Consider the following 12,709-nt stretch of genomic DNA (forward strand, 5'->3'; position numbering starts at 1 on the left):
TATTATATAAAGTCTAAATGCAGGTTACTCCTGCAAACTTAATGTATTGGTGCAAGAATCTGCTTACCATCACAGTAGTAATTTCTGGAAGTCTGAATCACAATCCTTAGGACATGGATTTGAACCTCCTTGTGCGTAAAATACCTCCTGCGATGTCTTTACCAGTTAAGGAGTTCTTCTATGGCTATAAGGATTGGCTTAAGTGAGATCTGGAATTTACTTTCTGCCAGAATTGCCTTTGTGTAATGTTAACAGCACCTGACCTATATTCCAAAATTTTATCAAATCTTAACTAGCAGGGATAGGATGGAAGGGCTTTCAGAGATTGAATGAAAGCACTATGTGCATGCCATCGAACTATTAAGCAGTTCATTAAGGTAAGCATAGAATGAAAATAAAACTGGGTGTGGTGGTACACACCTGTAGTATCAGCACTCTGGGGGGCTGAGGAAGGAGGATCAAAAATTCAAGACTAGCCCCAAGAATTTAGTGACCTATCTTAAAAAGGGCATGGTATGTATCCCAGTGTTAATCCCTATGCTATTTTGTCCTACAAATTGAGCCCAGGGGCTCACGAGTACTGGGAACACTTACCAAGCTATACCTGCCCCTTTTAAATAAGAATTACTATTTTGAGGAAAGGTCTTGAATCAAACCTGAGACCCCACAGCAGAGTAGCTGGAATCACAAGGCTGCACAGCTGGTATGGCCCAGTGACCTTACTAACACCGTGCTGCCCCTTCCCCGCTCGACTCCATTTGACAGCTGGTTTTGCTCCTGACTCACTCATGCCCTTTCATGTCTCAAAGTTCCAGACATGGTCTTTCATTTATAGGACACAGGTGTAAAAAAGACGAAGGCAAAACTATGAAGCAACAGATGGTATGTTGTTTATGCAGGATGAAGTATGGAGTCTTTTGTGAAAGGATTTCCACTACTGCTAGGTTCCCCCACCCCAATTATCCAGTACTACCAAAACAAGTATTACCTGGCAAGCACCAGTTCCCGAGTATAATTCCTGTACCGAAACCAAACCAGACCAAATAGTTACACCATCTTTACACTGGGAGAAAAAGGCTGTAACTGTTTCACAACCTGAAGTATAGCACAAATATTTTCACTTTTTTGTGCCTACAGTGACAGAACTATTAACACTGTTAGTTTCCAGAAAACAATTGTTAATCTTGGCCCTTTCTTGAAGGAGGAAGACGTTGATGTGAGGCCTGCAAAAAAAAGTGAGGCTCCATTTACTCATAAAGTGAATATGAAAGCTAGATTTGAACGGATGGCTAAGGCAAGAGAAGAGGAAGAGCAGAGGAGAATCGAAGAACAGAAGTTACTGCGAATGCAGTTTGAGCAAAAAGAAATTGATGCAGCATTACAGAAGGTACCAGTCCCAGGCTTATTTATCCTCCAAGGATGGTCTTAAAACCATAGTCACAGGACAAATTTTAAATGTTTGAATAGCTCTCAGGTCATCGGAATATTTTCTACTTTGTAGTTAATATGGCCTTCAACATTCTATTACAAAGCCTGTGCTCAGATAACTGATTATTATAAAGCCAACCTGAATGCACTTATTTTTATATAGAAAAGAGATGAAGAGGATGAGGATGAGGAGAGCAGCATCATCAACGGCTCTACTATTGAAGACGAAGAGCAAGGCAGGTCAGGGGCTCCATGGTTCAAGAAGCCTCTGAAAAACACATCAGTCGTAGACAGTGAGCCCATCCGATTAACTGTAAAAGTAATGGGAGACCCCAAGCCAGAAATTACCTGGTTGTTAGAGGGAGAGCTACTACAGGACGGAGAAGACTATCAGTATATTGAACGAGGAGAAACTTACTGCCTCTACTTACCGGAAACTTTCCCAGAAGACGGAGGAGAGTACATGTGTAAAGCAGTCAATAATAAAGGCTCTGCAGCTAGCACCTGTATCCTTACCATTGAAAGTAAGAATCAATCAGTCTTTTAATCTTCTACTCTATTGGTAATGTGTTTCCTTAAAAAATAATTTTTCTTCTTCTCTTTTTAGCTGACGACTACTAGGCTTTCTCTTTCCTCTGGAACGGTCTTTCTCCCCCCAACTTTCTTACTACATCCATCTTTTCTGTGGCTGGGCCAAAAATAGAAACCAGAATCGCCACTAGCTTGATCTAATTCCTTTTCCTAAGTTTTCACACCAGAAGCTCATCTAAAGAACACCTTTTCCAAGTGAGCAGATCTGTCACCGTATTCTGCAGAAGTCAATAAAGTGCATCTAAGGGAGATGGGAAATTTATCCCATTATTTGACAAACTAATAAAAAGTGTACTTTCCAATTTTATATCAATTATATTTTTTAACGTATACATTACTTTGCATGAAAGAATGTCATTTATGAACTTCTACAGCTAAACTATGAACTAGCTAAGGTAATGAAATTGGAAGCTACAGATGAGTGGACTTTTTCACAGTAGTACATAATTTGACTGTGGTACCTTCAGTTCAGTTCTGAAGCAGGTATGTTAAGGGGGGAAAAGTATCATTCTTTTCAGGGGAAATGTAACAGAAACAGCAGGATGTTTAAGAAACTGTCACACAAAATTTGATAGAAACCAGTGTTCTGAATATTTAATATATACTATTCAAATGTGTAATACACAGACTTAAGACAAAATACTTGTGATCTTGTTTGAAAAAAATATATTTTAATGAGAAAATTTTGTATTGATAGTTCATGTAGGATAAAAGATTTTTTAGTATCACTGAAGGTTTTAAGATCTAAGAGGATTAGACTTAGTCATGCAGCCTTCAATTTAAAATCTTCAGTCTTCAAAATAAATTTGTAAATAACCAGCTATCCTCTGAGTTGTTTTATATTTTAATTTTCTGAAAGACAATTTTATTTTAGTGTGAAGCCATAATAAAGCAACTTGTGTACTAAAGGGGAGAAAATGGATCTTTTCTCAAAGCGTTGTGTGATCAAATGCTTATTGGTAATGTATGTACACCTTTAAGGGCAAATATAAGGCAAAACAAACCTTTTACTACATGTATCAAAGACACAAAGTACTCATATAATATTTGTCAATGTACATTTATTTTTTTATTGAGACCATAACGAATACAAAATTACAGCAATCATGTGCCCCTTACATACAATGTCATTAAAGTAAACTCTAAGCCACAGTTGTAAAGTATTCAATTTACCTCAAGTCCAAGCTGCATCTCCCTAAGACACTGTTCCCATCACAGTAGCCATTTTAAGCCAATCTTCTTTTTACACACGGGTAGTTTCTGTAGAGAACACTTTTCTCAGGACGAAAATGCATTGAGCATGCATAAGAAAAGAATATATATATATTCTCAAATACATTTAATAGTTTCTTTAGGGATATTACCAAAGAAATAAAACCCTGGGATTTGCTTTGTAAAAGCACCAATTAAAAAAATCCCTCAAAAGTTTATGTTGTGGTAAGAAGTGACTGATAAATAAAAAGTAAGGTTATTTTCAGAGTCAAAATTATCTTCAGGTATTGTTAAATGCATTTTAAAATGAGGCAGCATTTGAGACAAGAGAACAAAAATAAGACATCCTCACTGATGACTGAATTCTGTATTACTCTAGAGATAACTTTCCAGACAGAATTAGTTCTACTGGCAGAATAGTCAAACAAATAAAATATTACCACTTTTTAATATACTACTTCCTTCTCAAGGTACTCTACTTCTACTCCAATTCACCCTTATTAACTACCAAGATGTTTAAGGATGTATTTTACAGTGCTAATGAACAACTAGCATCAGAATCTCTAGTTTTAACATTAAAACCATTTTCATCAATTAAAAAAAGGTACTTCCTCATTTCTGAAACAAAACACAGAAGTATATCACCACACTAAGATGTCTTTTAAAAAGTTTTCAAATTTTTGCTTAAGTGCTAAATCAAATAAATCAATTTAATTTCAATCTAAACTAAACATTTCTTTTTTTAACCACTCCTAAATATACACTGCATTCAAGTTAACTGGCTCACCTTTTCGGCTTTCCATGCCATGTATTTCAAAGTTAAGATTAGTGCCATTAAAGAAAACAACTCCTACTACCAGTGAAGGCTTATGGTAATGAAATAAAAAACCTTAGGAGACATAATGTCCAAATACCTATCAGCATTCATCTATATTCCTTTATAAAAATGTAAACTACAACTAATCAGAACTTGACAGGTTCAAGGCTGAAAGAGCCCCTCTGTACTGTCAATTTTAACACACCTAGCAATGATCATCAGAACACACAAACACATAAATGTGGTGCAGTAACTATATAACTTAAGAAACGTAACAGTTCATGGAACATTAAAGAGCAAGTGAATAGCTTAAAATGAAAACTGATCAAAAGCAGGTACATTCCACCCTCTACCGTATTATGGGAACACATTTCATAGTTCTCAATGATGACTCGCCAATTTTACCTTCTACGTGAGCCCTTCTATGGTCCATGCTCATCGGCTCACCAATGGCATACACTCAAAGGATTCCTCTTTATGGGTAACTATCTCAGGACCTGATTTTATGAGCTATGATTTGGTGCTTGCAGCATCTTCAGCACTGTGTGTGAAAATGAAGGCAGTATTTTTGAATATTTTCCTTTGTTGTAGAGATAAGCAGGAATTTTAAAAGGATCAGCACATTTTAGAAACTGAATAAACAAAACTGATTTGATGCTGCTTTATACATCCATCTTAAAATATGTACCAGTTAAAATCATCTATAACACACAAACATTTTAAACTGGCAAAAAAAAAAAAAAAAAAAAATGCAGCGTCAGTTATTAAATTATTGTAAGTCAGAAAAATACTGGTTGCTACTTAAGATTATGAAGTTATTTGCTATACAGTTAACATTTCACTGATGCACATGCTTTTTATCAAAACATACTGCCAGTATTCCTTATAATTTTTCCTTTTTCAGCATATAACAGAGTTATCTAAGAAAAATCATTGTAAGATTGACCCATAATGTTCTTACTGAATATAGTCAAGAGTAAGAAAAATGAATCACAGCTTTGGAGGGAAATAAAAGTCCTGTCAATCACATAAACCGACTGTGAAGGCTGTTGACGTTTCTGACCAAAGGATTTCCTACATCTTGAAAACTATGTAACTGTCCTTTCTTAACTGTAACACTTCTATATTTTTGGGAAAATACAAAAAGGTTTGGATATAGTTCAGTTACAGCAGCAATCTACTCATCATTTTCCTGCTTTAATTAAAAATATAATAAAAAAAACATCACCCAGAACAAGTTAACAGACTTTCCACTAAAATGGTAGCATAAATAACAAAATACAATTTGGGGAAGCGGTAGCAGATTGCTTTGAGTACACAACCACAAAAACCTCACAGGGACAACATTAATGTACTGAAATATTTATTTATATATGTCCTTAGGTTGTGCTTACCTGGTGCTTTTTGCAGCAGAACCTAAGGTGGAAGGTCTGGGAAGGCACTGTGAAGTATAAATAATTGCACTGTTTGCAATTAATAAAGATTTTAAACTTTAAATGAATCAAAATCAACAGCCTCCGATTTTTGAGTTATGATACTGAATCTAACTGAACTATTCAGTTTAACTAATAAATGCACCACTTTCCTAAAAAGGTCATCTACATAACAGTATCATGCAAAATACTGAAATCGTTCATGTCAATACCCTACTCTTAAAAGATAGATAACTCCTTAACTATTAAATATCAAACTAGAACTACATATGGAGATCTGAATAAGGGTAAGGGAAGTCACTCTAGGTTACATAAAACAATCAACATTTCAAAATATCTACAATGAACTGTACTGCTATCTTCCACCCTGCAGGTAATTTCAACATTTATGTCCTTGAACATCGTTCCTTTAAAGTATATTCAAAACAATGAATGGTGCTCCCTACCAATGACAAAACTAATATATTACTTATGAAATGGTGTTAAAAGTGCTACATTTGTTTATTTGCAAACAGAAAACCACATCTGCCTTAAACATTTCAAGTTTCTCGTATTAATATATAAGATATGCATATTTTACACTGAAAAACAATATTTTAGGAGCACCAGAATACTATTGAACTTTAATGATCAGTTTTCTTTAGCTATAGCTAAAGCGTATCAAAAATACTTACCCATTAAGCTCACTTTAAAAAAAATACAAAACTATGTATCATTATTCTATGTTATGAAGCAGTTATGGTTTTCCAAGATATCAGCACTGTATTCCAACATAATATTCACACAAAATAGGCATTTGCATTATGTGGAACATTGACAAAGAGATACTGTTGCAGTTCATCCATTTGTCATTCTGATGTACTTACAGTGCAATGCTCCTTGAAGGAACACAATCAAGGATGACACACAGCACAGGCCTCCTCACCCCTACAGAGCTAGTTCTATACTGGCTGGGTCAAACCTGCACTCCAACAGACAATGGCAAGACAGACTGGATTTGCATGTAGTCTAATAGTCATATGCAAGAGCCAACAGATATGCAAAGAGTAAAACAACGGATTTCAACAAATATCAAACTTCAGCATGAGTGTTAAAGAGTAATAAAATGATTTCAAGTACATAAAAAAATTAACTTGATTCAACGACTGGACTTGTGCATTTACAAAACAAAGCTTATCTATACTGCAAAAAGGATAAAAAGAAAAAAGCTTGAACGTTTCCATACCCCAATTATGTTTCAATGGCAGATGCAATTTGTAGCTATATTTTTTGCATGCTATTCACTTTTCTATCCTACATTTAGAAAGAAACACTGATATTATTATTAGATACATTGAAAGAGCTGCTTTAATGAAAAAGAATTCTTATTAGACTATTCAAATTCACTATCTGAAAACTGTTTAAAATCAGTTATGCTGAAACAGTCTTGGAAATCAAGTAATTATCAAATTAAAACAGAAAGGTTAACTGTTATAGCAGCAGTACAGGTCTGAAACAGTGGTCATGTATAAAAGGAAATTTCACTGTTAATGCAATGGAAGTATGCCAAAAGATCATTGTACACACATGCAGTTTTAATCAAACAGAAGGAAAAAAAATGAAGATATCAGGATTACTTGTGCTGAAATAGCCAAATACAACAAATGGAAAAGTCCTTGAATCTACAACTATACTGCAAGGGGGGAAAAACATGCCAGTGTTTAACAACTCAGTAATCCATGGGGAAAGCTTATATATTTGTGTATATGTATCTTAATTTATAATCGCTAAGAAATTATGAATCCTTTAGCCACATATCCAACTTACCGACACAGGAGGTTTCATATCATTTATTGTAAAGCACAAAACAGGCATTTTAAAAGTGAAAGTATACATTGAAAAAGTACATTTATATCACAAAGCATCGACCACATAATAGTTGCAAATACATTTGCTGGAATGTGTACATCTACACTAGGTACTAAAAACAAACCAATTTTCATTTCTACACAGAAATATTAACCTCCTATCAGTAGTGATAGATATTTTGTACAGTTTCAAAAAAAAAACAAAAAAAAAAACACTACTTTAAACCAAAACAAAATTAAGATCTTCATCAAGTCGTCTGCATCCATATATTTAACAAAGGTTTTTTTCCCCCACACAATGAAGCAAATACTGTATTGTCCACTTCTTATTATTGGCCCTGTGCAGAAGAGATACATAAGAAATACACAAAAAGTTAAAGAAAATCCTTTAAATGGAGCTAATTCAGGAGTGAATCCTTTAAGAAAGAAAAACTGGTTAATATAAATGGTGGTGGCTTCTTGCATGATTTGCAAATCCCTGGGGGGAAGAAAATTTATTTTTAAAATCAAAGGCATTATAAAATTATTCAGCACTCAGATGCCAGAAAGCATTATAAAAAACAACCCAAACAACACACCACAATACTTCATATATACTGTGCCAGATGAAAATTTAAAAGGTAAACATATTCCCAAACAGACAAACAGTCAACATGCAGGAAATCAACTAGAGCAGAAAAACGAACAGATTCGCAAGTGTTTTATACCTGAGGTGCTGGCGGATGCTGCGGCATTCCCTGCGGACTGGTCTGGGCATAGTAAGCAGCCTGCTGTCTATAGTACTCGGCCCAGGCTGCACTGTAGTCAGGCTGGCCACCAGGGGGAGCACCGGCAGGCGCAGGGACAGCTTGACCTTGGAGGAAAAAACAGAACTTTGTTGCTGTAACCACAGTAAAAAGCTCCAAAGAATCTCATGTCTAATAAAAGTAATACCTTGCTTCTTGTAATATTCCTCCCAAGCCTTTGAATAATCTTGTATTTGCTCTGGGTGACGTAAATTAAAAATCCCTAATTTTTTTTTTTTTTTTTTACTTCAGTAACAGGGATTGAATTCTGGACCCTGCGCTTGCCAGGCAGGCACTTATTGCCACTGAACTTTCTATCCTCGGCCCTCCCCCTAAATTTTAATACAGTATTTTATCCACTCAAAGTACAGGTCATGACAAAGACAGAGGATCAGAACTGTTCTTGAACTGTCCTTTACCTGAAATACTCGTTTGTGTTACAGAACTACCCTGAACTTTAGAACCCTTTGCTTTGTGTAGACTATAAACTTGAGTTCTAGGGTATTACTATTACTAAAATCAGAACTGCTGCAGTCACACAGCTTTAAAGGAAAGATTCAGGCACAATGCTCAGCTCGGTTCCAGAGTTAGCAAAGTCTACTGTTCTAAGGAAACTCATCTCAAAAGAGTTCCACGTAGTCTGTAAACGCTCAAGACGGCCCCTGGCAGTGATGAGCAGAAGGCACAGGAGGGACAAGCAAACCCTCAATGGGAACGACAAGAGAACCTCTAGGAAAGCAAGGAGGGGGAAAAAGGAAAAGAAAAAAGGCATGACAAGTGAAAACTTGATGTGTCTTAAACCACAAAACAATTCTATTTGACATAAAGAACAAGATCAACCAAGCAGAAAACTCAGCTTCCATAGGTCTTTGTCTAGGCAAGGTGATTTTCCTAAGTTGTGAGACAATAATGGTACAACCACTGAATACCGATGCATAAATACTCAGTTCTGAATTAAAATCAACCTTTACACAAATAATCATGTAAGACATTTTTTAAAAATTTATTTATTTATTTAGTGTGTGTGTGTGTGGGGCAGCTCAGCCCACCAGGGGGTGGGGCTGGCTGGCATGTGGTGCTGGGGATTGAACCGCAGTCCCTGTGCTTTGCTAAGCTTAGCTTGTTCTAAGTAGGTGCTTTAGACCACTGAGCCATCTCACCAGCCCCAAGACATTTTTTGGAAAACTATGAATATTTAAATCTTGTCTCTGTCGGGAGTATTACGGAGTTATTCAGAAAAAACTGTCTGCAGCTTACTCTAACGTGCTTCATAACATAAAGGACTTAACAGTTTTTAAAAATGATGAAGCAGAGGGTTTGCTTTTCTTTTTCAATTTTTGAAGTTATAAAAAAATTAAGGAGAAAAGAAAACATGCTATTCACTTAGTTCCTTCACACAAATGCCTGGCTCTGTGACCTAATTAAACACAATAAAAACAGAACAGACCTACTGGAAGCTACTTTTATGTTTATTTGCCAACAAGACAACTTTATAATTTGAGAAACTAGCCTATCACCATTAGAATACTGGTCACAAAAAAAAAAAAAAGGTCACAGAATTAAAGACACTGAGTGAATGAAAAATTTAGGATTTATGACTATTAACCTTGCAAACTTTTACGCAGTAAGCATAGAGCAAATTTTCATGTACTACAAAAGAAACTATTTTTTTTCCAACAACGCTTCTCAATGAGAAAGTGAGTTTTAACATTTTGGGGAAGGATTTTTTTGGGGGGGTTGCTAATTCAAGCTGCTCTTAAAGGCAGTTCTTGTGAGGCTTGTGGACCTGGGGATGGAACTGCGGCCCTGTGTGTCTTACTGCATTTGCCCAAGTGGCACTTTATACAATTGAGCTATTCAGCAAGTGCTGGCAACATTTTGATTTTATAACAATTTAAGCAAATCTGAAACAAGTTTCAACAGGTGGAAAAACACACAGTAGATCAGAGCCTCCTACACACAACAATCCCCACTTCAGGGGAATGAAAGAAACTGAGCCTCATTTTAAGATGTGTTAATTTTAGAGGCAAAATAACAAAAAAGATGGTAGGACAGATATGTGATGCAAACTCCAGAGTCAATGCTCCCTGAAACACACATGACCACACATTCAAATATGCCCAGGGAAAGTTAAAAGCCAACACCCTGCATCACCAAGGAAAATGTGGGAGTAAGCAGCAGCACATGCTACCTCAATCTTAAAAAGATGTCCACGGTGGGGCTGGGGAGATGGCTCAGTGGAATAAGTGCTTGCCTGGCAAGCGCAAGTGCCTGAGTTCAATCCCTGGCTCAAGGAAAAAAAAAAAAAAAAAAGATGTCCACGGAAAGCTCATGCCAAGACACAGCCTCTTTAACAAATGGCGCTGGGGATACTGGTCATTTATATGCTCTAGAATGATACTATAGATTTATCTCTCACCCTGTATGGAAAAAAAAAAATCAAATCAAAATGGACCAAAGACCTGGGCAGAAGAATCACCTCCCCAAGAGGCAAACAAACTGAATAAAGTTATTTTCCAAAGTTACAAATGGGCAGGGAATATGTGAAAATTATCTAACACCTTAAGCTACTAGGGAGATGTAAATCAAAACTGCTTTTCAAGCTGGAGGGAGAGAGTACAGTGGCATAAGCACTTGTGTGGCAAGCATATCGTCCTGAGTTCAATCCCCAGTACAAACAAAAAAACCAACACCCAACCTACTTTTCAGAAACATTATTTAGCTACAAAAAAAGGGGGAAGATATGTCATTTATCAGAGAAAGGATGAAACTAGAGACCATTATTAAGTGAAATAAGCCATGGTCAGAAAATAATCATGTTCCTCTTATGAGAGGACAGACCCACCCATCCATCATTCCCAGGAAAACAGAAGTTAAGACTTCTAGAGGGAGTTGCAAGGAAGAGAAAGGGAAATGGGATTTAAAACAAACAGGATTTTTTTAAAATTTCTATTTATGTGTGTGTGTGCATGTGTGTGGCCAGCTCAGCCCACCAGGGGGCGGGGCTGGCTGGCATGTGGTGCTGGGGGATTGAACCGCGGTCCCTGTGCTATTGCTAAGCTTGTTCTAAGTAGGTGCTTTAGACCACTGAGCCATCTCACCAGCCCAACAAACAGGATTATGTTAAATGAAACCAATCAACTGAAAAAACAAAGCAAACAAAAAAATCCTACTTTGAGATTTCACCTCACTCTAAATAAAATGGTTCTTAACAAGAATACAAAAATGAGTGCTGGTTATGGTGGTGGGATTCCTATACTGCTGGTTGTAAACTAGGAAAACACTATGGAAATCAGTATGCAGATTACTTAAAAAACTAAAACTAAGCCAGGGATGGTGTGGTATGCCTGTAATTCCAGTGCTTGGGAGGCAAGGGCAGGAGGACTGGCCATTGAGTTTTTGAGTCCAGCCTGGTTGAAATAGCAAGAATCTCTGAAAAAAAAAAAAAATCAAACTGAACTGAACGGAACCAACCAGAGCCAACCCAAACCAACTTAGCCCAGCCCAACCCAACAACAAACTTCCCAAGCACCCCAAAAATCTAAAGTTTTCTACCATTCAATGCAGCTACACCATACCTGGGATAGTCCCAAAAGAAATAAAGACAGCATATTAACAGTGACAAATACTCATATTTACAATAGCAAAGCAGTGTGACATGCCAACAAACAAAGAGAAAATGTGTTACATGTTCAGAATGTAACATTATTTAGCTATAAAGAATGAAACCATGAGTGGCCAGGGAGATGGCTCTGGGAATAAGTGCTTGCCTGGCAAGTGCAGAGGCCTGAGTTCAATCCCCAGTTCCGCCAAAAAAAAAAAAAAAAAAAAAAAAAAAAAAATGAAACCATGAGACTGGGTGTGGCAGAGCACGCCTGTAATCCCAGCGCTTGAGAAGCTGAAAATAGAAGGATCACTAGAGTTTAATGTTCAGTGAGACCCTGTAATTAAAGAAACCATGGACTCACCTGGACACCATCATGTTAAGTGAAAGAAGCTAGATACACAAAGTCAAGGAAAGGGTGTCCAGGGTCTCACTGCATAGGTCGGACTCATAGTGATCCTGTTTACAGCCTCCCAAGTGCTGGGGTTACAGGCCCACGTCACCACACCCTGTCTCAATTGCTGTCTCAGCGTAATCTGGGGGTAGGGCTGGCGCTGCAGGCCTGGGGATTGAACCCCTGGCCCCTGCGCCTGCTTACAGGTGCTTCAATTTGCTATTTGGCTGGCCCACATTTTTTCTTCACATTAAAAATGTTAAGGAAATGAGTGCAAGAGTCAAATGTTGCTGGGAAGATAGCTCAGCAGAATAAGCACTTCCCTGGCAAGTTCAAGGGCCCAAGTCCAATCCCCAGTTCCACAAAAAACAAACAAAAAAGTCATGTTCAAGGGAGGAAAAAGAGGTTGTTTTTAAAACCACCAAAATGGCCTAAGTGTGCATCTACTTCCCAAGCTAAACCTCACTATTGCGCATGACTAATATGCACTAGAGAAAAGTCATTCACCCTTTCACCATCTACACCACTTTTCCAATTCTAATGGCCAAATGTGACTCAGTTTTCCTAGCTGGAAACAGGGATGTCTTTTTGCTTAGCC

The 12,709-nt window shown here is 37.1% G+C and overlaps 2 protein-coding genes across 26 annotated transcripts in view; one reads left to right on the forward strand and one right to left on the reverse strand.

The window, feature by feature from the left end:
* The window catches only part of Nexn (nexilin F-actin binding protein), a 36,966-nt gene extending 32,896 nt beyond the window's left edge, over positions 1–4,070 (forward strand). For all 5 annotated transcript variants that reach the window (XM_004643167.2, XM_004643168.2, XM_023703245.1 and 2 more), the window contains 3 exons: positions 1,202–1,387; positions 1,592–1,952; positions 2,036–4,070. In XM_004643167.2, the coding sequence (XP_004643224.2) occupies positions 1,202–1,387; positions 1,592–1,952; positions 2,036–2,049 (561 nt within the window). In that variant the 3' untranslated portion in view covers positions 2,050–4,070. The remainder of the gene's footprint in view (positions 1–1,201; positions 1,388–1,591; positions 1,953–2,035) is intronic.
* Positions 2,679–12,709, reverse strand: part of Fubp1 (far upstream element binding protein 1) — a 36,601-nt gene continuing 26,570 nt past the window's right edge. For 8 of the 21 annotated variants that reach the window (XM_023703249.1, XM_023703257.1, XM_023703253.1 and 5 more), the window contains 3 exons: positions 8,036–8,181; positions 5,443–5,489; positions 2,679–4,589 (listed from right to left, as the gene is read on the reverse strand). In XM_023703249.1, coding sequence (XP_023559017.1) covers positions 4,559–4,589; positions 5,443–5,489; positions 8,036–8,181 — 224 coding nt within the window. In that variant the 3' untranslated portion in view covers positions 2,679–4,558. Of the gene's footprint in view, positions 4,590–5,442; positions 7,807–8,035; positions 8,182–12,709 lie in introns of those variants that run through there. The other 13 variants (XM_004643171.2, XM_004643169.2, XM_023703256.1 and 10 more) reach the window with 5 other exon arrangements.

Source organism: Octodon degus, unplaced genomic scaffold (assembly GCF_000260255.1).
Source record: "Octodon degus isolate 3935 unplaced genomic scaffold, OctDeg1.0 scaffold00167, whole genome shotgun sequence".
NCBI lineage: Eukaryota > Metazoa > Chordata > Mammalia > Rodentia > Octodontidae > Octodon > Octodon degus.